General features: G+C 44.3%; 1 protein-coding gene across 1 annotated transcript in view; it reads right to left on the bottom strand.

Annotated features, from left to right (window-relative positions):
• The window catches only part of SUGP1 (SURP and G-patch domain containing 1), an 88,870-nt gene that overhangs the window by 31,276 nt on the left and 34,967 nt on the right, over positions 1-22,627 (bottom strand). Inside the window, 10 exon segments of the mRNA XM_030219740.1 lie at positions 709-883; positions 1,266-1,288; positions 1,291-1,371; positions 1,768-1,803; positions 1,806-1,823; positions 1,826-1,882; positions 1,885-2,051; positions 9,581-9,692; positions 17,807-17,818; positions 20,045-20,151. Coding sequence (XP_030075600.1) covers positions 709-883; positions 1,266-1,288; positions 1,291-1,371; positions 1,768-1,803; positions 1,806-1,823; positions 1,826-1,882; positions 1,885-2,051; positions 9,581-9,692; positions 17,807-17,818; positions 20,045-20,151 — 788 coding nt within the window.

The following is a 22,627-nucleotide window of genomic DNA, read 5'->3' as shown; positions in this document are numbered from 1 at the left end:
AGGGACCCAGGACACCCGAGTGTGACACCCCTGAGGCTGAAAGCTAATAAAGCTGAAAACAAATCCTAACAAGCCTCCAAAGAATTCCTGTGGCACAGAATAAAAGCAGAATAAAGCCAAAATATAGAGAAAAAAGGCTGAAAGGCAACAAAGAGAGACTAATGGGCTCACTTCCTACCTGCTGGGAGACTGAGAAAATACTGAGGCTACGGTCACATGACCAGGGCTCTTATTGGCTAGCTAGAGTCACAATTTTTTCTCAGTCTCCACCTGCTGGAAGGCGTGCACAACCCATCAGTCCAATCCTGGGCCGGTCCGGAGGGATGCTAAGGAAATGGTCATTTTCGACTGATAAACTAAAAACATAGTCGAAATTTAAAATAACCTTTCAGCCAAAACTGAAACCAGGCAGAAAAATGATTGAGGACCAGTTTTGGCACCATAACAGAAAGCAAAATTTGGTCGGCCTCTACTGTGAAGTAGGAACCTTCGCAAAATCTTTACTCATTCAGATTTTTAGCTCAAAGACCACTTTTATCTTGGTATACATGCTGCTGACTCCTTGAAATTTCATTTTTTGGTTAAAAAAAAAAAAGTTTTCTCCTGGAAATTAAACCTGTGCACCCTATTTGGATAACCCCTTCTTCCATTGCTCTGTTTAGAATATATTAGTCACACCCAGTTGCTTGGTGTTATGCTTGGACTCACCTCGAGTTTTCTCCATCTCCATCCGACGCAGCCGGTGCTCCCAGGTACCAAGCTCATCTACCTCCTCATCACTGTCATAATCATGCTGGTGCTGCTTCAGGGCCTTCTCCCACATCACCTGCACCTCCTGCATGGCACGCTTATGTTTCATGATCATGTCATACATCTGCTGCATCTATGTGGAGAGGAAAAGAAACAGAGCATACCTGATTCCAAACAGAGACAAAAATGACAACTTCCACCATCTTTCCTGCAGTTCTACAAAGCACCTAGTTTAGGGGTTATGTGGGTGGATACACATTAATCAGTCACCCTTCTGGAGGTCAGTTGCTGTCCAAAATCAGCACTGCGACAAGCACAAGAATGCAACTAAGTCTGGGATGCATCACAGCAGAGAGTGACTCTTCAAGGAAGAGTAAGGAAAAGATCAGTGCACTTTCTCAACTCTTCCCCCACTTCAGCAAGAGAGACAGATGAAGGGACTGAGGTTTATAGATGAATTTCCAGGTTCTGGTGCTCTAACTCCTAACGTGTCACTGTTGGCCTATGTGCATTACCTCCTGCTGCTCCTTCAGCTGTTCCTCTGTGCCTCTGACAACTCCGTCACACCCACAAGTCCCACAGGCTTTCCTTTCTCATAACCCAAGCCCTTCAGATCATGAACTGCAATAAGAAGAGTTTACTGAGGATGAGAATTAAGAATATAAAACTAGAATGGTTCAGATTATGCAGTCCTCTCTAGCTCTTTGCTATAATGGAACATTGTGATGCGACATTTCATAGGGCACGTCCCAAAGAAATCTACAAATCTGAGATTATGTCTGTGCCCCTCTGCCATGCTCTCTATTGTCAAATCTTTTTCTAGTGCTTTAAGAACGTAGGACCTCAGAAGTACTGGGGAATCACCAGCTAACATCTGATCAGAGAACACAATTTCGAAATAGCATATTGATGTTCATCCCTGGCTATTGCCAGCACTTATGCATCAACTACTTGGGTGACTCACAGCATTGAGCTTCCCTTTCATATGCTAAAAACACAACGCACAGGGCGGCTCACCTGTCAGCAAGTTTGTTTCTGGCAAATCTTGGCAATCTCTTCTGGCAGCACATCACTTTTTCCTCCTCTGGCCCCCATCTACTCTTCCTCTTCCGTTTAGCCACAGTACGGGCCAATGGCAATAAGGAGAGGATGACGAGGCAGTTTCAGTTACTTCAGTAATACTTTTGCGCTTGGGACAGACTTCCTGAACAAGAGCTTTGTGGCATGACTTCGCCTTCCGAAACTGATCCAGTTTGTGCTTGTAGTACTTGAAGCCTTTGCTGTTTGGATCATACAGAAACCTGTGTTTATTAAAAAAAAAAAAAAAGAAAGATGTTTTATGATAGTGGAGTATGCCAGCACTATGAGAACATCAGGTCTAGATCAGAGAAATCCTGACACCTCACTCATTCAAGTTAAAAACAGACCCAGCACTACATATGGGCAATAACTACAAGATTGTGTCATTATGCCACCAAATATACTGGGAATAATTTCATAAGATTGTGGCACATAAAGTTCAAAAGTGTGCACATAAAGTTCAAAAGTGTGCTTATTTTATAAAGGCAACACAAGCGCCTATGTGCCCTTGTAAAATAGGCTTCCAGAACCAACCCAGAAGCACACTAATTCACACCTGCTTGAAAGATCATATAAATCTGTGCTGTATAATTTAAGTACATACTCATGCATTTTATCATAGATGCATTATGTAGAAACTCCGCCAAAACTACACCATGGAAAAATGTCTATGCATAGATCACATAAGGAGAAGAAATTAGGTCTTACCTGCTAATTTTTTTTTCTTCAGTCAAATAGACCAACCCAGAACTTGGGATTACACCCATCTACCAGCAGGTGGAGACACAGTAGTACAGAACTGAGCTCTACTCTAACAGGCAATGTACAGCTGCTTCAAATCAGTATTTTGATAAAGCAGTGGAATAAATGGGATTCACCAACAGCTGAAACAGAGCTTTGCTTATCTTACCAAAGAATTCAAAGAGCTGAAACACGCTAAAGAATGGAAGAGCAGGTAGCTGAACTGGTCTGTTGGGACAAAAGGGAAAGAAATAGCAGGTAAGATCTAGTTTCTCCTTCCTTAAGAGTCCTCATTGAAACCAGTCCAGAACTTGCAGGATGTATCAAAGCAGTTAAGTTGGGAGGGGAACAGACATCCATGTTGAAAGAATTGAAACCCCAAAGGAAGATTCCTTCCTGACCGAAACATTCAGCCTGTAATATCTTGAGAAGGTGTAAAGCAAAGACCACGTTGCTGATCTGAAAATTTCTTCCACATTAACCGCTTGCAATTCAGCCCAAGATGCAGCAATTCCTCTTGTACAATAAGCTTTCTTAGCCAACAGGAGCTCCTTGCCCATTAAAATATAAGCTAAGGAAATCATCTTTCAACCACCAAGCAATGGTAGCCTTAGAAGCGGGTTGTCCTTTCTTGGGGCCAGCAAAGAGGACAAAGCCAGTCACATCTACGAAAATCATTAGTAAATCATTAAGATGCGATGGACGTCCAACAACCTCATTTCCACAGACCTCTCACCAAAATTGAGAAAATCAAAGGCTGATTTAAGTGGAATACACAACTTTTGGAAGAAAGGGAACAGTTTTGAGATATAAACTCCAACTTCCATGAAATGAAGGAAGGGGATGGATTTCAGAAACCCTCCTAGCTCAAACAGGTACTAGTAAAACAGACTTTAGGTAAGCTAAGTTGAAGGATCTTAGGTTAAGAGGCTCAAAGGGAGCTCTCTGTAGTGCCTTCAGTACCAAAATTAAGATTCCACTCTGGACAAATGTCAGCATATCCTTTCTTTCTCACTTTCACCTTTCAAGAGCCAAACAATAAGACCAAAGGAAGATGGATCTTCCATCTAGATTAGACCTAGGGAGAGAATTTCCTTGCAAAGAGGAAGACGCTGAGGTTGATCTATAAGTCCGCATGCTATGATTTCCTGGGCCAATCTGGAGCCACTAGAATTACATGACCAGGTTGAAGAGCAACCCAGCGAAGCATCCTACCTATGGAGTTTCCAAGTTTAAGCGTTTGTTATACTGCCCATCAAAAGATTATCTGAGCAATTTACAATATCAGTACAATAACAAAATGTGAGGAAAGGAAACAAAATAGTGAGGGTAAGAAAGAAAGAGAAGAGGAAGAACGGCAATATGCATAGGAAAGAGAAGAGAAAAGGTAAAAAAAAAAAAAGGAAAGAGTAGATAGGTTTGAGATTACAGTTCACAGGCTCACACTGGGAGGAACTACTGAAAATCCATATTAAAGGAAACAGAAGCTATAGGCGATTTAGTTAAAGGCATCATCAAATAAAAAGATCTTGAGTTTGGATCTAATGAGGTCTGGGTACGCAGATGGTGGGGCAAAGTTCCAGAGCATGACCCCATGACTGAAGATGGACTGGCGAGTGATATATCTAATCTGTCTAAAGGAAGACCCCAGACATTGTTAAGAGGATCTCAGGGCACATGGTGGGCAGTAGGGGATCAGTTAAGTGAGAAAAATAACATAAGGCCTGTGCATTGAATTTGAATACTAACAAGAGAATCTTATATTATTCTGTGTGTGAGGGATATCCAGTGAGCGGATTTAAGGAGGGTTTAAAATTTCTAGATCCAGTTAAAACTTTAATATAAAAGTGTTCTGTAGGTGGGGTAACTTTATTTTTAAGGCCTTTGTATAAAGCATTGCAATAATCAATTTGGCTAAGTACCAGATGCGCAGATTGATGTAGGGTAGCCCATGTAACGCTGATATTTAAAAAAGGTTCCAGAGGAGATCTTGGAAATTATAGACCAGTGAGCCTAATGTCGGTGCCGGGCAAAATGGTAGAGTATTATAAAAAACAAAATTACAGAGCATATTCAAAAGCATGGATTAATGAGACAAAACCAACATGGATTTAGTGAAGGGAAATCTTGCCTCGCCAATTTATTACATTTCTTTGAAGGGGTGAACAAACATGTGGATAAAGGTCAGCCGGTCGATACTGTGTATCTGGATTTTCAAAAGGAATTTGACAAAGTACCTCATGAAAGACTCTAGAGAAAATAAGAGAATCATGAGATAGAAGGTAGTGTTCTATTGTGGATTAAAACCTGGTTAAAGGATAGAGAGCAGAGAGTAGGATTAAATGGTCAGTATTCTAAATGGAGAAGGGTAGATAGTGGGGTTTATGCAGGGGTCTGTGGTGCTGGGACCAATACTTTTTAACATATTTATAAATGATTTAGAGATGAGAGTAACTAGTAAGGTAATTAAATTTGCTGACAAGACCAAGTTATTCAAAGTTGTTAAATCACAAGAAGACTGTGAAAAGGAGTGGAGGAGTGGCCTAGTGGTTAGGGTGGTGGACTTTGGTCCTGGGGAACTGAAGAACTGAGTTCGATTCCCGGCACAGGCAGCTCCTTGTGACTCTGGGCAAGTCACTTAACCCTCCATTGCCCACCGCATTGAGCCTGCCATGAGTGGGAAAGCGCGGGGTACAAATGTAACAAAAATAAATAAAAATAAAAGAAGATCTTATGAGACTGGGCATCCAAATGGCAGATGACGTTTAATGTGAGCAAGTGCAAAGTGATGCATGTGGGAAAGAGGAACCCAAACTATAGGTACATGATGCAAAGTTTCAAATTAGGAGTCACAAACCAGGAAAGGGATCTAGGTGTCATCGTTGACGATACTTTGAAACTCTCTGCTTAGTATACAGCGGCAGCAAAGAAAGCAAATAGAATGTTAGGTAGGTGTTCAATTCTGGTCACTGCATCTCAAAAAAGAAAAGGAACAGAGAAGGGTGATGAAAATGGTAAAGCAGATGGGATGACTTCCCTATGAGGAAAGGCTAAAGCTGCTAAGGCTCTTCACCTTGGAGAAAAAACGGCTGAGAGGAGATGATAGAGGTCTATAAAATAATGAGTGGAGTGGAACGGGTAGACGTAACATAGTAGATGACGGCAGAGAAAGACCTGAACGGTCCATGCATTCTGCCCACAAGATATATGCATACTTTATGTGTATACCTGACCTTTATTTGTATCTGCCATTTTCAGGGCACAGACCGTAGAAGTCTGCCCAGCACTAGCCACGCCTCCCACCTGCGGCTCTGCCACCCAATCTCCGCTAAGCTTCTGAGGATCCATTCCTTCTGAACAGGATTCCTTTATGTTTATCCCACGCATGTTTGAATTCCGTTACCGTTTTCATCTCCACCACCTCCCGCGGGAGGACACTCCAAGTATCCACCACTCTCTCCGTGAAAAAATACTTCCTGACATTTTTCTTGAGTCTGCCCCCTTCAATCTCATTTCATGTCCTCTAGTTCTACTGCCTCACTGGCCTCCCACTTAGCCATCTATCCCCCCTTCAATCCGTTCAGAACTCTGCTGCACGTCTTATCTTCCGCCTGGGCCGATAAGCTCATATCACCCCTCTCCACAAGTCACTTCACTGGCTTCCGATCGTACTGCATCCAGTTCAAGCTTCACCTACTAACCTACAAATGCACTCAATCTGCAGCCCCTCATTACCTCTCTACCCTTATCTCCCCTTACGCTCCTACCCGAAACCTCCGCTCACAGGACAAATCCCTCCTCTCTGCACCCTTCTCCACCACTGCCAATTCCAGGCTCCGCCCTTTCTGCCTCGCCTCTCCCTATGCTTGGAATAAACTTCCTGAGCCTATACGCCAAGCCCCCTCCCTGCCCATCTTCAAATCCTTGCTCAAAGCCCCTTCAATGTCGCCTTCGGCACCTAACCATTATACCTCTATTCAGGAAATCTAGACTGCCCCAATTCGATTGTCTGCACATTTTGTCCATTAGATTGTAAGCTCCTTTGAGCAGGGACTGTCCTTCTTTGTTAAACTGTACAGCACTGTGTAACCCTAGTAGCGCTTTAGAAATGTTAAGTAGTAGTAGTAGTACTGCCTTCCCATCTACGGAAAAGGTTCGTTTCCGGATTAATACCTTTCAAATATTTGAATGTTTGTATCACATCACCCTTGTTTCTCCTTTCCTCCAGGGTATACATGTTCAGGTCAGCAAGTCTCTCCTCATACGTCTTGTAACGCAAATCCCATACCATTTTTGTAGCTTTTCTCTGCACCGCTTCAATTCTTTTTACATCCTTAGCAAGATACGGCCTCCAAAACTGAACACAATACTCCAGGTGGGGCCTCACCAACGACTTATACAGGGGCATCAACACCTCCTTTCTTCTGCTGGTCACACCTCTCTCTATACAGCCTAGCACCCTTCTAGCTACGGCCATCGCCTTGTTACACTGTTTCGTCGCCTTCAGATCCTCAGATACTATCACCCCAAGATCCCTCTCCCCTTCTGTACATATCAGACTCTCACCGCCTAACACATACGTCTCCCATGGATTTCTACTCCCTAAGTGCATCACTTTGCATTTCTTCGCATTGAACTTTAATTGCCAAACCTTAGACCATTCTTCTAGCATCCGCAGATCCTTTTTCATGTTTTCCACTCCTGGGTGTCCATTCTGTTACAAATCTTAGTTTCATCCGCAAAAAAGCAAACTTTACCTTCTAATCCTTCGGCAACGTCACTCACAAATATATTGAACAAAATCGGCCCCAGCACCGATCCCTGAGGCACTCCACTACTCACCTTTCCCTCATTCGAGTGAATTCCATTAACCACCACCCTCTGGCATTTGACCGTCAACCAGTTCCTAATCCAATTCACCACGTTGGGTCCTATGTTCAGCCCGTCAAGTTTATTCAAGAGCCTCCTGTGGGGAACCGTGTCAAAAGCTTTGCTGAAATCTAAGTAGATTACGTCTATAGCATGTTCATGATTCAATTTTCTGGTCACCCAGTCAAAGAATTCAATGAGATTTGTTTGGCATAATTACCTTTGGTAAAACCATGTCTCGGATCTTGCAACTTATTGGCTTCCAGGAAATTCACTATCCTTTCCTTCAACATCGCTTCCATTACTTTTCCAATAACCGAAGTGAGGTTTACCGGCCTGTAGTTTCCAGCTTCTTCCCTATCACCACTTTTGTGAAGAGGGACCACATCAGATAAATAAAGAATTCTTTGGGCTGTGTGGAGCTCTCAGCTCAAGCAGCCACTAGGGTGGCTGATGTCACTTTCTCCCATCTTAGTGAGTCTTGACATGAAAGCTGCATCTGCAGCCCAATACTTGAGCCACAAAAGATGTCTTGCCCACACCCAAAGCAAATCATAGAGAGCGTCAGCTAAATAGACTAAGACCACCTTGAGAGTAGGAAAATCCAAAAGTTGAAGCTCAAGGTCCTGGGCAGACTCACTTGCTGAATCTAATGGAGACAAGTTCTATCAATGTAGGAACAAAAAAGACTGTAGCCTGGATACACAAGGAATCTAACTCAAAGGAGAGCTTCAAAGATGCTTCCAGCCTATGATCCTAAACATCCTTAACAGACATGTTGCTTTGACAGGAATAGTGTCTTAGTTTCTAACATTATAGGATCTGCCAGAGAGGAAATATTGAGAACCGTTTTGTAAAAGAGCCTAGCCACTGTAGGATCACCACTCTCCCCTCCTGAGAGCTCACCCTCTTCCCAAGGCTCTTTGAATCCTAAATTCCAAAAACTAGAGAAAAGGCTGCTTCAGATCATGGTCCTGAGAGCAAGAATTCCATCTCCCATTTCTGAGGGTGCTCTAACCTTCATCTCTTGGAAGATAATTCCTCCTAAAAAACAAGAAACCTTCTTAGTTTGAGCCCACTTCAGCAAATAAGTCTGATGAAGTGACAGCACCAAACTGGGAGAAAAAAGAGCAGCTAGTCCTAGTGCCTCAGAAGACCCCAAGGATTGAGAGACTGTGCTAGTGTGAAATCTGACAAAAACTGAGAGATCTGAACTGTAGAAAGCTTATTTGCAGAAGACAAAAAGTGTACAGGAACCCAAGATGGCTGCCACACATTCTGAGATAACTGGAGGAGCGCTCTGAAATGTTATCTGTACCACGGCCCAAGCCCAGGCTGTCTATCGGACTTCTATCTAAATTTTGTATGGAATCAGATCACCTCCAAGGGGAAAGGAGGCGCAGTGAACTGCTGCAAAGTGCCTTTAGGGCTCAGTTCTGTACACTATCTCCATCTGCTGGTAGATGGGCATAACCTGCAAGTTCTGGACTGGTCCTTTTGAGACGCTAAGGAAAAGTAGATGCACTCTTTCCACATGCCTACTTTTTACTTGTAAATGCTATTACACAATTTTATAAAAGCCCTTATACACATATGAAACAGGCTTTACATGCAGAAAAAGCTTTATAAAATACCCCTATCAAGAGGCCTATTTACAAAACCTGCTTTGAATGCAAATCCTTTACAGTAACTGTTAAGTGTATTCTTGGCACTTAGTGGAAGACAGCCATGATTAACATGGGGCAAAACCCACCTCCATGTGTTAACTGCATAGCTGCCAACATAGAATGTACTTAGCTACACTGTACTATCAGTCTCATTAGCAATTAATGCACAGTAGCAATCTGTGTACTAAACGCAAGGTGCAGTCCTCACCTATTTCATGCACCCAACATGAATTTTCACATTAGATGCTGAATATGGTAGTTAACATGTACCAACAGTTAATGTGTGTTACATCCCTTCAGAAAAACACCTAACACAGCTAGTAAATAGGCCCAAGTCCTCAGGGCACATAATCATGCACTATTATAAAACAATACAAAAATAAATATCCCTAATAGCCATTTAATTTTATCTAGATTTTAGCACAAGGGAAGGGACAAATTGTGGTTACGCTGTCAGCATATCAAATTGTTACCTAAGAGCGGGGTTTTCTCGATTATGCTGCATGGCTATCATTTCCACATCTGGACCCCCATCAGCTACAAACCGAGCCAGCTTCTCAGCAACGGTCTTTGTCTCTTCATCGTCTGGGGTGTGAAACTTTAAGCAGGTTGTCAGTACTGGTTTCAACTCACACACCAAACAGTCAAAAACCTAATTGTGCTAAGAACCCAAGGTGAAATAAGGGCAAAAGGAGGAGTTTAAATAGAGCAATAACACAGGAAGTCTCACCACTGCCTTCTAACCCAACGAATGTTAATGTCCTTTCAGCCCTGTAGCCTCCTTTTCTTTTCAAGCAAAGAGGTGAATAAACATTTTCCAACCACATCCCACTCAACCAGCACACTACCAGAAATTAGAGTGTTAAGGATGGGCATAGTGACTGCACAATGTGTGCTCATGGCACACTAGAAACAGGTGAATGCACCCACGCTGCCCCTCTGGGCATAGTAACTGCACAGTATGAGCTCACGCGATACTAGAAACAGGTGAATGCTCCCAGTCTGTCCCTCTGGAGAAAGTGGAGTAGCTTGCCACCAGGGAAATGCCACATACTCCATGGTGATATCATCTGATGGAGCATTGTGTGCCAGAGTTCTCTTCCCGCTCAGAGAAGTCTAAATTAGACTTCTGAGCATGCACAGGGTGCTCATGCTGCCTCTTGTGCTTCTTCCCCTTCAGTCTATATTTAACCTAAGTGTATAAGTTCAATGTTTTTGTTCAAACTATCCCTTTTTTTAATGGAATGGGGGGGGGGGGGGGGGGAAGGTGGAGTGTGGCTGCAAACCCCTGATAGCTAAAGAACCCCCATTACAGGTAAGCAACTTCATTTTCTCCACAAGCAGGGAGGGGTGCAGGTACACTCAATGGTGCATCCCTAGCCGAGGGCCACAGAATTTTTGGTTTCTTCAGTGGTCTGGAACTGTCACATAAGGTGGGAAACAGACTGCGGAGCACCTGGGCTGAGGAATGCCTAGGGCAGGCAGTGAAGGTCTAATAAAAGTGTGAATTGGGAGCACATGTGCTACTTCACAGGTTTTCGCAATGGGAGCCAACCCGAGTTGTGTGACAGAGGTAGCCCTGGTATGGAAGACCTGCAAAAGTATTGCAAATTAAATGAAGTATGGTATCTTTGGACAATGTTCTTCTGGAAGCAGGTCTACCTGGTTGTTGGGATTTAAAGGTCACAAACAGCTCAGAAGAGTTGCATAAATCTTTGTTCCATGAGGTACTAGAGAAAGATTCATGGACAATCTAGAGTATGCAGGGAAGCCTGTGTTTGCACTGGATGTGGAGGCAGCAAGAAAGTTGATAAGATGGATTGGTTAAGGTGAAAACTCAAAACTATTTTGGGCAGGCATTTGGGATAGGCTCGTAAAAGCACTCTACTGGAGAAGAATTGCATGCAGGGAGGGTAGTGAACTAGAGATTTCTTTGAGGTTTGCTAAGATTATGTAGAGATGATGTCATAAGACCTCTCATGAAACAGGAGATCAGAGGGTGGGTGGCAAGAGATTTCCCTTGCAGAAGTCAAAGGAAAGCCAAAATGACCACTAGATGGAATCAAACAGATAAAGGTTTTGAGTCCTGACTCTATAAAGTGTAGTAGATACAGAAGAAACCTTGGCAGTGGTCATGGGAACATGGACACCATTTAACTTGGAATAACTTCTGTTTTGCTGGCTTGACACTAAAAGTACTTGCTTCTTTGGTTCTGTCAAAGGAAGAGGGTTGACTAAGTCCCATTCAAACTCCAAGCTGTCAATGAAAAGCTCCAGAGATTGAGGCATAGGATCAGACCTTGGCTCTCAGTTAGTAGGGTTGGGTGATGTCCCAGTGATATTGTTGGGCTAATAGATTCATAGTTTTGGAAGCCAATCTGTCTCAGCCAGTATGGAGCAACAAGGATGACTTGTGCTTTGTCTCTGTATATCTTTTGAAGGACTCTGGAGGTCAGAGCAAAGGGTGGAAAAGCATAAAGGAGACCCTATATCCAAGGGATGCTAAAGGCATCTGATGCAATTCTGTGCGTCCTTGGTCAGAGGAAGCAGAAGACAGTGAATTCTGTATTGTCTTGAGAAGTGCAAGATCCATGGGGTGGTGTTCCCCATAGGTTAAAAGCATCTGAACAGTGTTGAAGTTTAAGGTTCACTTGTGTAGATGTAATTTGTGACTGAGGAAGTGCTAGGAGGAGTGGAGGAGAGTCCTAGTGGTTAGAGCACTGGTCTTGACATCCAGAGGTGGCTGGTTCAAATCCCACTGCTGCTTCTTGTGATCTTGGCCAAGGCACTTAACCCTTCATTGCCTCAGGTACAAACAGATTGTGAGCCCTTCAGGGACAGAGAAATACCTAATGTACCTGAGTGTAACTCACCTTGAGCTACTACTGAAAACGTGTGAGCAAAATCCAAATAAATAAACAAACAAACCTATTTGACTGTGCTGTCCTGGAAGACAAGCAATCTGTAGAGTAGTATCCAATGCAGTTCCGAGGTTCCAAATTTTTACAGCTTCCCAGCAGAGGCAAAGAAAGCCTCAGCCATCTTGTTTGTTTATGCAAAACATGGAAACTTGATTATCTATTTGGATAAGAACTTGAGAATAAATCCAGGGTAAAGACATTTGAAGATGTAAATTGTTCTAAGCCACAGAATGTTTATACGGAGAGATATTTTGCAATGGTGTCCTCCATTCGAGAAGGTGGGCACCCCAACCATGTATTGAGACAACACACGGTTAACATCATCTGTGGTAATGGAGCTTGAAATAGACATCCCCAGTTTAGATCTGAACAATGAGCCATCATTTCAGAGAATGTATGGTGTTGTCCAACAACATTCTCTTGCCAAGGGGTTGCCAATGTTGGTTCCAATACAATTTTAGATGCCATTAGAACGGACGCATGGCAGTCTTGGCTAGAGGAACCATGTGGGATGGTTGTCATGTGGCTTAGAAGCTAGAGAAAGTATCAAGCTAAGGTTGATTAAATGTGATCTGATCTGCTTGCAAGACGATGAAAAGTTTGAGTTCTATATTCTGGAAGGTAAGCTTTGGCTTCTGTTGTATCCAAGTAAGCTCCTATGAACTGTAAGGCTGGTAGGGTCAGTATGGACTTTTCTACACTGATGAGGAATCCCAGCAACTGAAGTATGTTGGCAGTTGTGTTGGAGCAGAAAGGAGCCAATCATTGAAATACAGAAACCAATATTTTCTGTGAAGGGCAGCAGCCACCTCAATAAGACATTTTGTGAAAACTCGAGATGCCAAAGAAAGCCCAAAAAGGAAGAACTTTGTATTGGAAACAGATGTGGAACGTGAATCTTAAAAACTGCCAGTGATATCAATTAAGGCATCCTTGAGGCTGAAAACAGCAAGCCAGTCTTTCTAAATTAGTAGAGAAAGAATGGTTGCAGAAACTTCATTTTGAGTTTTTCTTTCTTGAACCGATTGGAATCGCAAAGGTCCAATATAGGTCTCAGTCCTCCTGATTTTTTGGCAACTAGGAAAAATCTTGAGCAATATTCCATGTTTGCAAAGTAGATGATAGTTCTTCTATTACATCCACTAAACATAAACAAACTTTTAAAAGCAAGTCATCTCTTCCGCTAGTAGTTTCCTTCATAGGACCTCAATGCAGAGGGTCTGTTGAAATTTTTATTCTATGACCTAGGAGAATAATTTGAATTACCCAGCAGTCTGCAATGATGGCTTGCCACGTTTCCAACAAATGTTGGAGCCTTCCACTTACAAGAGGGAGTCAAGCGGCAAAAGATGGTTTGGCCACTGGGGTTGCCAGTAATCCTTGTAGCTTCTGCCCTCTTGGACATCAATTATGAAGATATGATCGAGGAGACTGAAGATGAACCTGCTGTCTTGAATATGACTGATTTCTTCTTCTGGGATAAAACTGCTGGAAATATTGGAACCAAGAAGGTTTCCTGAAGCTAAATCTGCTGTCTTGAATATGATATCTTCTTCTGGAATAAAACTGTAGGAATATTGGAACTGATAAGGTTTCCTGAATTGTGTTTGTTGATGTTTTCTGGCCTGTAAGCCTCATTCATGAGATTGAGAAGAACATTCTCTGAAAATGGAAGAACTGTCCTTTCTGCATCTTGGATCTTTTCACCAGTCACCCAACAAAAGCATGTGTCAGTCTATCATGAGATCTTCTGACACTGTACTTTGTGCTGAGATAGCTGTTGCTGCTGCTCTTGTTGCAATGTCAATCATCATAAAAAAGATTTTTTTTCCCCCTTTGCTGTCCAAAGTTTTGCTGTCTTTCCCCATTGGTCCATATATTTACATCTCAGAAGTTTTGAGGCAGCTTCCAAAATGACAGATAGGAAAGGGAGATAGTAGTAATCAAGCCCTAGTGTTGACAAAACCTTATTTCAAAGTTCTAGCTTTCTTGATGTGGGCTGCATGGAAAGCAGGGTCTTCCAGATAAGAGGAGCTTGTGTACCAGCACAGTTATGATCTCTTTAGTTGCCAATCAAGACTAGAGGATGGATCAAAGTCCTTATTACCCAGATGTTCAGACAGTACCGGAGAAAGAGCATTAAACATTTTTTGTACAAATGTTGGCAGTTTCCTCTTTTTGTTTGGCACTAGAGACAGAATGGCAAATTTCTCTCACTTTGTCTGCAGAAGGCTGTGCAGACTTATGCTATTGAGACAGACATGACAGGCAAAATGGTAGAGACTATTATTAAGAACAAAATTACAGAGCATAATTCAAAAGCATGGATTAATGAGACAAAGTCAACATGGATTTAGTGAAGGGAAATCTTGCCTCACCAATCTACATTTCTTTGAAGGGGTGAACAAACGTGGATAAAGGTGAGCCAGTTGATATTATGTATCTGGATTTTCAGAAGGCGTTTGACAAAGTACCTCATGAAAGACTCTAGAGGAAATTGGAGAGTCATTGGATAGGGTAGGTAGTGTTCTACTGTAGATTAAAAACTGGTTAAAAAATAGAAAGCAGAGAGTTAAATGGTCAATATTCTCAATGGAGAAGGGTAGTTAGTGGGGTTCCCCAGGGCTCTGTGCTGGGACCACTGCTTTTTAACATATTTATAAATGACCTAGAGATGGAAGTAACTAGTGAGGTAATTAAATTTGCTGATGACACAAAGTTATTCAAGTCGTTAAATTGCGGGAGGATTGTGAAAAATTACAAGAGGATATTACGAGACTGGGCATCTAAATGGCAGATGACGTTTAATGTGAGCAAGTGCAAAGTGATGCATGTGGGAAAGAGGAACCCGTATTATAGCTACGTCATGCAAGGTTCCACGTTAGGAGTCACAGACCAAGAAAGGGATCTAGGTGTCGTCGTTGATGATACGTTGAAACCTTCTGCTCAGTGTGCTACTGTGGCTAAGAAATCAAATAGAATGTTAGGTATTATTAGGAAAGGAATGGAAAATAAAAGTGAGGATGTTATAATGCCTTTGTATCGCACCATGTGCGACCGCACCTCGAATATTGTGTTCAATTCTGGTTGCCTTCATCTCAAAAAAGATATAGTGGAATTAGAAAGGTGCAGAGAAGGGCGACGAAAATGATAAGGGGATGGGATGACTTCCCTATGAGGAAAGGCTAAAGCGGCTAGCGCTCTTCAACTTGGAGAAAGGCGGCTGAGGGATAGAGGTCTATAACATAATGAGTGGAGTGGAATGGGTAGATGTGAAGCGTCTGTTTACGCTTTCAAAATACTAGGGCTAGGTACCGACGGGCTTCCTGAAACCGCCTCTGGAGTTACCCGGGGCGAGCACTGGCCCGAGCCCTGACCTCTGGTAACCTCTTGCCCTTAGACGTGCCGAGATCGGTCACGATTTTGTCCAGCTCGACCCCAAAGAGCAGCTTGCCTTTAAAAGGCAACTTAGCCAGGCGGGACTTAGAGGCGTGGTCCGCAGACCAATGTTTCAGCCAAACCAGCGCCGCACAGAGACTGTCTGAGCCATGCCTTTAGCCGAGGCTCTCAAGACATCATACAGTAAGTCTGCCAAATAAGCCAAGGCCCGATTCCAGGGCCGGCCAGTCAGCCCTCAAGGAAGGATCCGAGGGGGAAGCCCGCTGCACAATCGTCAGGCACGCCCTGGCCACGTAGGAGCCACAAACTGAGGCCTGCAAACTTAAGGCAGCCGCCTCGAAGGACGACCTTAAGGCCGCCTCCAATCTTCTGTCTTGGGCGTCCTTTAGGGCTGTGCCACCTCCCACCGGCAACGCCGTTTTCTTAGTCACCGCGGTGATTAAAGAATCCACGGTAGGCCAAAGAAAGGCCTCATGTTCACCTTCAGGCAAAGGATAGAGGCGGGACATAGCCCTAGCCACTTTGAGGCTCGCTTCCGGGACATCCATTGAGCCGAAATTAAGTGTGTGCATGGCATCATGCACGTGGAAGGTTCTAGGCGGGCGCTTCGTCCCCAGCATAATGGCGGAGCCAACAGGGGCCAAGGGAGAGATGTCCTCCGGAGAGGAAATCTTTAAAATGCTCATGGCCTGCATTAACAGGTTGGGCAAATCCTCTGAGCGAAAGATCCGTGCTGCAGAGGGGTCATCCGCTCCATCCGAGCGGGAATCCGTCTCCTCCAAGGAATCCCCAAAGGACCGTTGGGAGAACTCAGATACGCTGCCCTCATCTACATCAGAGGAAAACAGCGTCCTCTAAGGCCTGGGAATCCACCCGAGGGCGTTTACTTCCGGGGGCCTCAACCCCTTTATCAGATAAGGGAGAAGGGGCAGCGTTCTGCATAAGGAAGGCCTGATGCAGCAGCAAAATAAACTCGGGGGAGAAACCCCCCAGACTGTGCACTTCAGCAGTCTGGGCCACAGCCCTAGACGCACCCTCAACCGGCGCTCGCAAGAGCGGGGGAGAAAACATGCTGCGCATCCAAGATGGCGTCCGGCGCGACACTCCGCGAAGGAGCCGCGCGGGGAAGAACGGCGCTTAACTGTAGCCGCTTTTTTGCCGTCGCCCAAATCAAGGGCGTCCATGGCATGAACGTCTCCCAGCTCAAGGGCGGCCCAAGAAGAAGCCGTCTGAGCAGAGTGGCTGGCCAAGATGGCGGGAGGCGAGCAGCGGGGGATGGGCGTTTATGGCGGGAAAAACCGCCGCACCGGAGGAAGACCCGGGACACTGACCGGCCTCCGAACTAACACCCAACAAGGGCGAATCAGACTTTAATACCCCCGCATCCCCGCTAGGAGTGCACACGCGGTCCGGGGAGCGATTCTTCGCGCCCTCGCCCTCCGAAGCCATAGGCCACGTGGAGATCAATCGGGGAACCCCCTGCCCGCTATAAAAAAGGTAAAAATTACCTGCTTCTCGCTCCGAGCTGTAACGACCTGGTGTCCCAGTGAGTAGCTGCAATAAACGTTTAAATAAACGTCGAAATAAACGCCTTTAAGGACATCCAAAAAAAAATTTTTTTTTTTTTTTAACGGAGCCAGCGGGAGGGGGGAGAAAAGGAGGGACCTGGCGCCACCAGGTTTGCACTTGCTCAAGAAGAGCCCTCAACCCCAGGCACTCAACCAAACCTAAAAATTAGGCTTGGAGGCCTAGCCAGAGCTGCTGCTGTGTGTGACCACCACCTGCTGAGATAGAGAACATACTGAGGAGTTTCCGGCAGCACATGACCACATATAGGGAGGCAAAAGGATTGCTCTCTATCTCCACCTGCTGGTAGATGGACACAACCCACCAGTCTATGGATTGATCAGCATGATGATATGGAAGCGTCTGTTTACGCTTTCCAAAAAATACTAGGACTAGGGGCATGCGATGAAGCTACAATGTAGTAAATTTAAAATGAATCAGAGAAAATCTTTCTTCACTCAACGTGTAAACTCTGGAATTTGTTGCCAGAGAATGTGGTAAAGGTGGTTAGCTTAGCGGAGTTTAAAAAAGGCTTGGGCGGCTTCCTAAAGGAAAAGTCCATAGACCATTATTAAATGGGGAAAATCCACTATTTCTGGGATAAGCAGTATAAAATGTTTTGTACTTTTTTGGGATCTTGCCTGGTATTTGTGATCTGGATTGGCCACGGAGAAACAGGATGCTGGGCTTGATGGACCTTTGGTCTTTCCCAGTATGGCAATACTTATGTACTTATGGAGAAGCCACTGCTTGCCCTGGGATTGGTAGCATGGAATGTTGCTTCTATTTGAGTTTCTGCCAGGTACTTGTGACCTGGATTGGCCACTACTGGAAACAGGATACTGTGCTAGATGGAGCATTGGTCCTGACCCAGTATGGCTGCTTCATTTTCTGCTCATACTTTATAAAACACTGTTTACTTACTTGGAAGCCCTGTGAGCTGTTGGCCTGCGGCTGATTAGGAGAAAGGTCTGCTAGAATCAGGGGAGGAAGGGAGGTGGCGTGTAGGAAAAAGGTCTGCTAAAATCATGGGAGGAAGGGAGGTAGAGTGTAGGAAAAAGGTCTGCTAAAATCATGGGAGGAAGGGAAGTGAAGGTCCTGATTCTGCAAGACTTGTGCTCCAGAGGCCCCAGGCACTGTCTGAAAGATGGGTGCTTCCTGTACAGCAATTTTTTGCCCAGGATTACTGATTTCTGCTGGTTTCAGCGCCAGAAGCTGTGATAAGGGACATACATTGGTGGAAGTGCAGCCATAAAGAAAAGTGAACGCAAAACTAATAGACTCATTAGTAAATACTGGGATAGGAGCCATGGAGCAGTGTTTAAAAGTTAGCGATTGACGAAAAAGTGCTTGAGGAACCGAGAAGGCATGGAGAGCTACTTGGCATGTCCTGCAGATAGAGTGAAGAGGACGAGCACTCGAAATGGTGCAGTACTCAGAGGTCTAATTTAGACTTCTCTAAGCTGGACAAGAGCTCCTGCACAAGGCTCCAGTCAGATGTCTCGAATATGTCCACATTTCCTGCGGATAACAAAACTGAACCATATAGGAATGATGAAGAAATTATAAGCCCTTAGATTGGAATGGTGGGCAAATGTGAGTCTCCTCTTGATCACGGAGAGGAGGTAAGAGATTAAAGGTTGAAAAATGAATGATCTGGGTGGAAGAAACAGTTGGGAAGACAAATTTGGGATTATACTAAATTTGGAGGAAAAACCAATTTGTGAAGGGAATCATTACATACTGATGGCTTATTCTATATGTAAAATGCACAATATATAATAGATTATGGACTGTTATAGCTTTGTAGCAGAAGTTTCATCAGTGTTGACTGTCTCAAGCTGTATTGCTAAAAGCTTAAAAATAGTAAAAATAAAATAAATATTAGAGGAGAACAGGAGGATCCTTCCAGCTGGCAGGGCAGCTAGAACAGGCTGAGGTAGTAAAGAGTGAGAACTGTGCAAAGACAGTCTGCATATGTGTGGCTGACTCATCCTGCCATTACTGGTGATTGTTTACAAACCATGGGAGGTGGATCTACAATGTCTGTGGAGACAGATACTTACAAACAGCAATATCCTGTCCAATGTATGCAAAGTGCCAAAAGGACAAGGAACAATAATGTAAAAGATATTTCTTCTGTATTAAGTACCCTCTGGTAGCATTGCTAACCTGCCCTCCCCCTGCCCTGAAAGATAAAGAAAAAGGAGATGCCTCCTTCGCTACGCTTCAATCATTCTCCAATACCTTACTTTCCCTGTTCTACATAATTTCCTCAGGTTTTCTAATCCACTCAAGAAACATATATAAGGCATATCCAATTCTTCCTTACGTAAATACAACAGTGAGACAGCCAACACTTTCAAGAAATCCTCCCAAAAGAAAGGTTCATTTCTTTTGATTGGGTGGACAAAGCAGTCCTTTCTTGACAGTAACTTCTATGTTCCATGTTTTTTTCCACCATTAGAAAAAAAAATTAAATGCATTTATGTCTTAAAGCTAAACACAAGCAACATTTACTACTCTCAAGGTCTGATTTATAAGAAGTGCCTTCCCTTCAAACAATTTTTTTTAAAAAAACTATATCAAGTTCCTCAGGTGCACAGCCATACTCAAATAATTGAAGAGCTAATTTTTGTGTGCCATTTTTAAAGAGGCTCAGGCTTTTAATTGATTCACACACTACTGGTATCCAGGGGCTTTATTGTGACAATCTGCTTGTCCAGTTTTGAAAACATACAGACTTCCAGAGGGAAGTGATGTCAAACAAAACACTTGATATCTCTTGAAAAGACATTTGCAGCAATTGCATTTTTTCTATAAAAGCACAAGGAAAAAAGTACCAACTGTACATATTTCAGATCAACTCTACAGACTACCAAAAAGTAGACATAGGGCCTCATGCTGATTATAGGGGCCTTAAGAAACCCTCAAATGAGAATTCAAAACTTCTAAAATTAAGATCAAGAGCATTGCACTGTACTATACTTCCTAAACTGAATCCATCTCTCAATTCATTTATTTTGGGCTATATCCCAAAGCTCCTTGTACCTTTCTGAGAAGAGGTGGTGCTTTTGGAGCCTTCAAATTCTTTCCTGAACTCAGCCAGTTTCTTTCTGTAATACAGGAACTCTGGGCTGTTCTTATCATGCAAGAATCTGCAAAAAGCAAAAAACACTGGCATATGGAATCAACCCCCTACTGTACATTTCCTTTAAACTAAGGTCATAAATATGGGATTCAGACCAGGTCTGGCAAAATTTCTAGAAGAGTAGAAATCTTTGCGGAAATGGTGAAATTAGGCCTTACCTGCTAATTTTCTTTCCTCTAGACCCTCCAGACTGGTCAAGATGCTTGAGTTATGCACGCCTACCAGGAGTGGGAGACTGAGAACACTAAACTTTACACAGTGTATATGTAACCTGTGCATAACCCCATCCATCCAGTATAACCGATAGAAAAGAAGAGAAACAACCAAAAACACACAATCTGGAAACTGAAACCCTGTACCTGGAACTCCATTGAAAACAGTAATGTGCTTAAGCAGACTGAACGTAAACAGTGCCAGGGCTGCAACAGTCTAGAGTCAGGTAATCCCACCTGACAGCCACCAGAACCAGAATTGCATAGAAGTATACTACACGTCAGCCTCAGCAGAACACAGGCTCAAAAAGAAAAACAAACGGACACATACAAGGCGGGCTCTTGACGGTCTGAAGGGTCTAGAGGAAAATAAATTAGCAGTAAGACCTAATTCACCTTCCTCAGCGATCCTCCAGACCGGTCAAGACGCTTGGGAAGTACCAAAGCAGTAGCAGACTAAGGGCAGGACCCCTGAAAACCAGAGGTCAACACAGATGCACCAAATCCACATCCTCTCATGCCTGAACGTCAATTCTATAATGTCTCACAAAAGAATGCATAGAGGACCAAACAGCTGCCCTGCAAATATCCTGCGGGGAATGAAACTACTCTCCACCCAGGAAGAAGCCACCCCTCAGGTAGAATGTGCCTTAAGCGACCGAGAACACTACACAGCCCTCAGTAAATAGGCTGAACGAATAGCCTCCTTCAAACACTGAGCTATGTCACCTTGGAGGGGGCCGCTTCTTTCTTAGAGCCTCCATACAAAACAGTCTATCCAAGACACAAAAATCCTGAGTTCTCTGCAAGTAAGAACAAAAAAGCCAACAAACATCCAACTTGGCCAGATGACATTGAGTAGCATCACCCGATCTATCACCCAGAACCGGCAAAGAAATCATCTAATTCATATGAAAGATGGACACAACCTTAGGCAAAAAGGATGGCAGGCACCTGCCACAGTGAGATTTTCTCTTTGGAAAAGGACAAGCTCTCTACAGGACAAAGCCTGTAGCTCCAAAATCCTCCAAGCTGAAGCAATGGCTACCAAAAATACTGTCTTCAGGGTAGGGTCCTTGCAAGTGCTTGATTCCAAGGGCTCAAAGGGAGGACCCACCAGCACCTCCAAAACTAGAGTCAAATCCCACGGAGGGACAAACGGCCGCTGCAGCGGACGGATCAACTTCATTTCCTTCAAGAAACGGACCACGTCCGGGGAAGCAGCTAAGGCCACTCCCTGAACCTTACCCCGGAAACAGGCCAAGGCTGCAACCTTCAGGGAAGTCAGCGCGAGGCCCCTGTCCAAACTGTCCTGCAAAAACTCCAAGACCTCTGCTACTGAGGTGCGTAAAGGGAGATAAGACTGCTCCTGGCATCAATTCTCAAAAATTTGCCATGCGCGCACATAAGCCAACTAAGTGGGCCACTTATGGGAGTGTAACATAGTACCAATTACCCTGGGGGGAAAACCTTTCTTCCTCAACTTGTTCCGCTCAAGAGCCAGGCTGTAAGCGACAACGGAGAAGAAAGGTCAGGCATTTCAATCGGACCATGAATCAACCTTGCCGAGTCCCCCAACGGAAGTGGCTCCTCTACTGCCAGATGCACTAGATCTCCATACTACAGACGATTCGGCAGTTCGGAGCCACCAGGATCACCGGGCCCGAGTGCCGCTCGATTCACTGCACTACTTGGCCCACCAACGGCCACACAAAGGGAACACAAAGCAACTCCTGGGGAGGCCACAGGAGAACTAACACGTCAATCCTTTCGGACCGAGGATACCACCACTGACTGAAAAAGCGAGGGACCTGGGCATTGTCGGCTGTCACCATGAGATCCATCACTGGCCGATCACATTCCAACACGATGCGGTCAAAGACCGAACAATGAAGACACCACTCTCCTGGGTCCAACGTGTGCCTGCTCAGAAAGCCTGCGCTCATGTTGTCCACACCTGCCACATGTCCCAAAAGATATTGAAGGTGCACTTCTGCCCAGCACATTAACTCCGCCGCCTCCTTGTTCCCCTGTCAATTTACATAGGCTACGGCCGTTGCGTTGTCAGAAAGAACTCTGACGGCCTTACCATTGAGAAGGGACTGGAAGAACTGGAGGGCCAACCAGATCACTGACGTCTTCAACTGGTTGATGGACCAGCGAGCTTCCTCCAATGACCAACAGCCTTGGGCCACCTGACCAAAGCAATGGGCTCCCCAGTCCCCCAGACTCGCATCCGTGGTAAGAACTATCCAGTCTGGAGGGTCCAAA

The sequence above is a fragment of the Microcaecilia unicolor genome, chromosome 11 (assembly GCF_901765095.1).
Source record: "Microcaecilia unicolor chromosome 11, aMicUni1.1, whole genome shotgun sequence".
Lineage (NCBI taxonomy): Eukaryota > Metazoa > Chordata > Amphibia > Gymnophiona > Siphonopidae > Microcaecilia > Microcaecilia unicolor.
The sequence above is the reverse complement of the archived record's forward strand: the minus strand, read 5'-3'. Positions and strand labels throughout refer to the sequence as shown.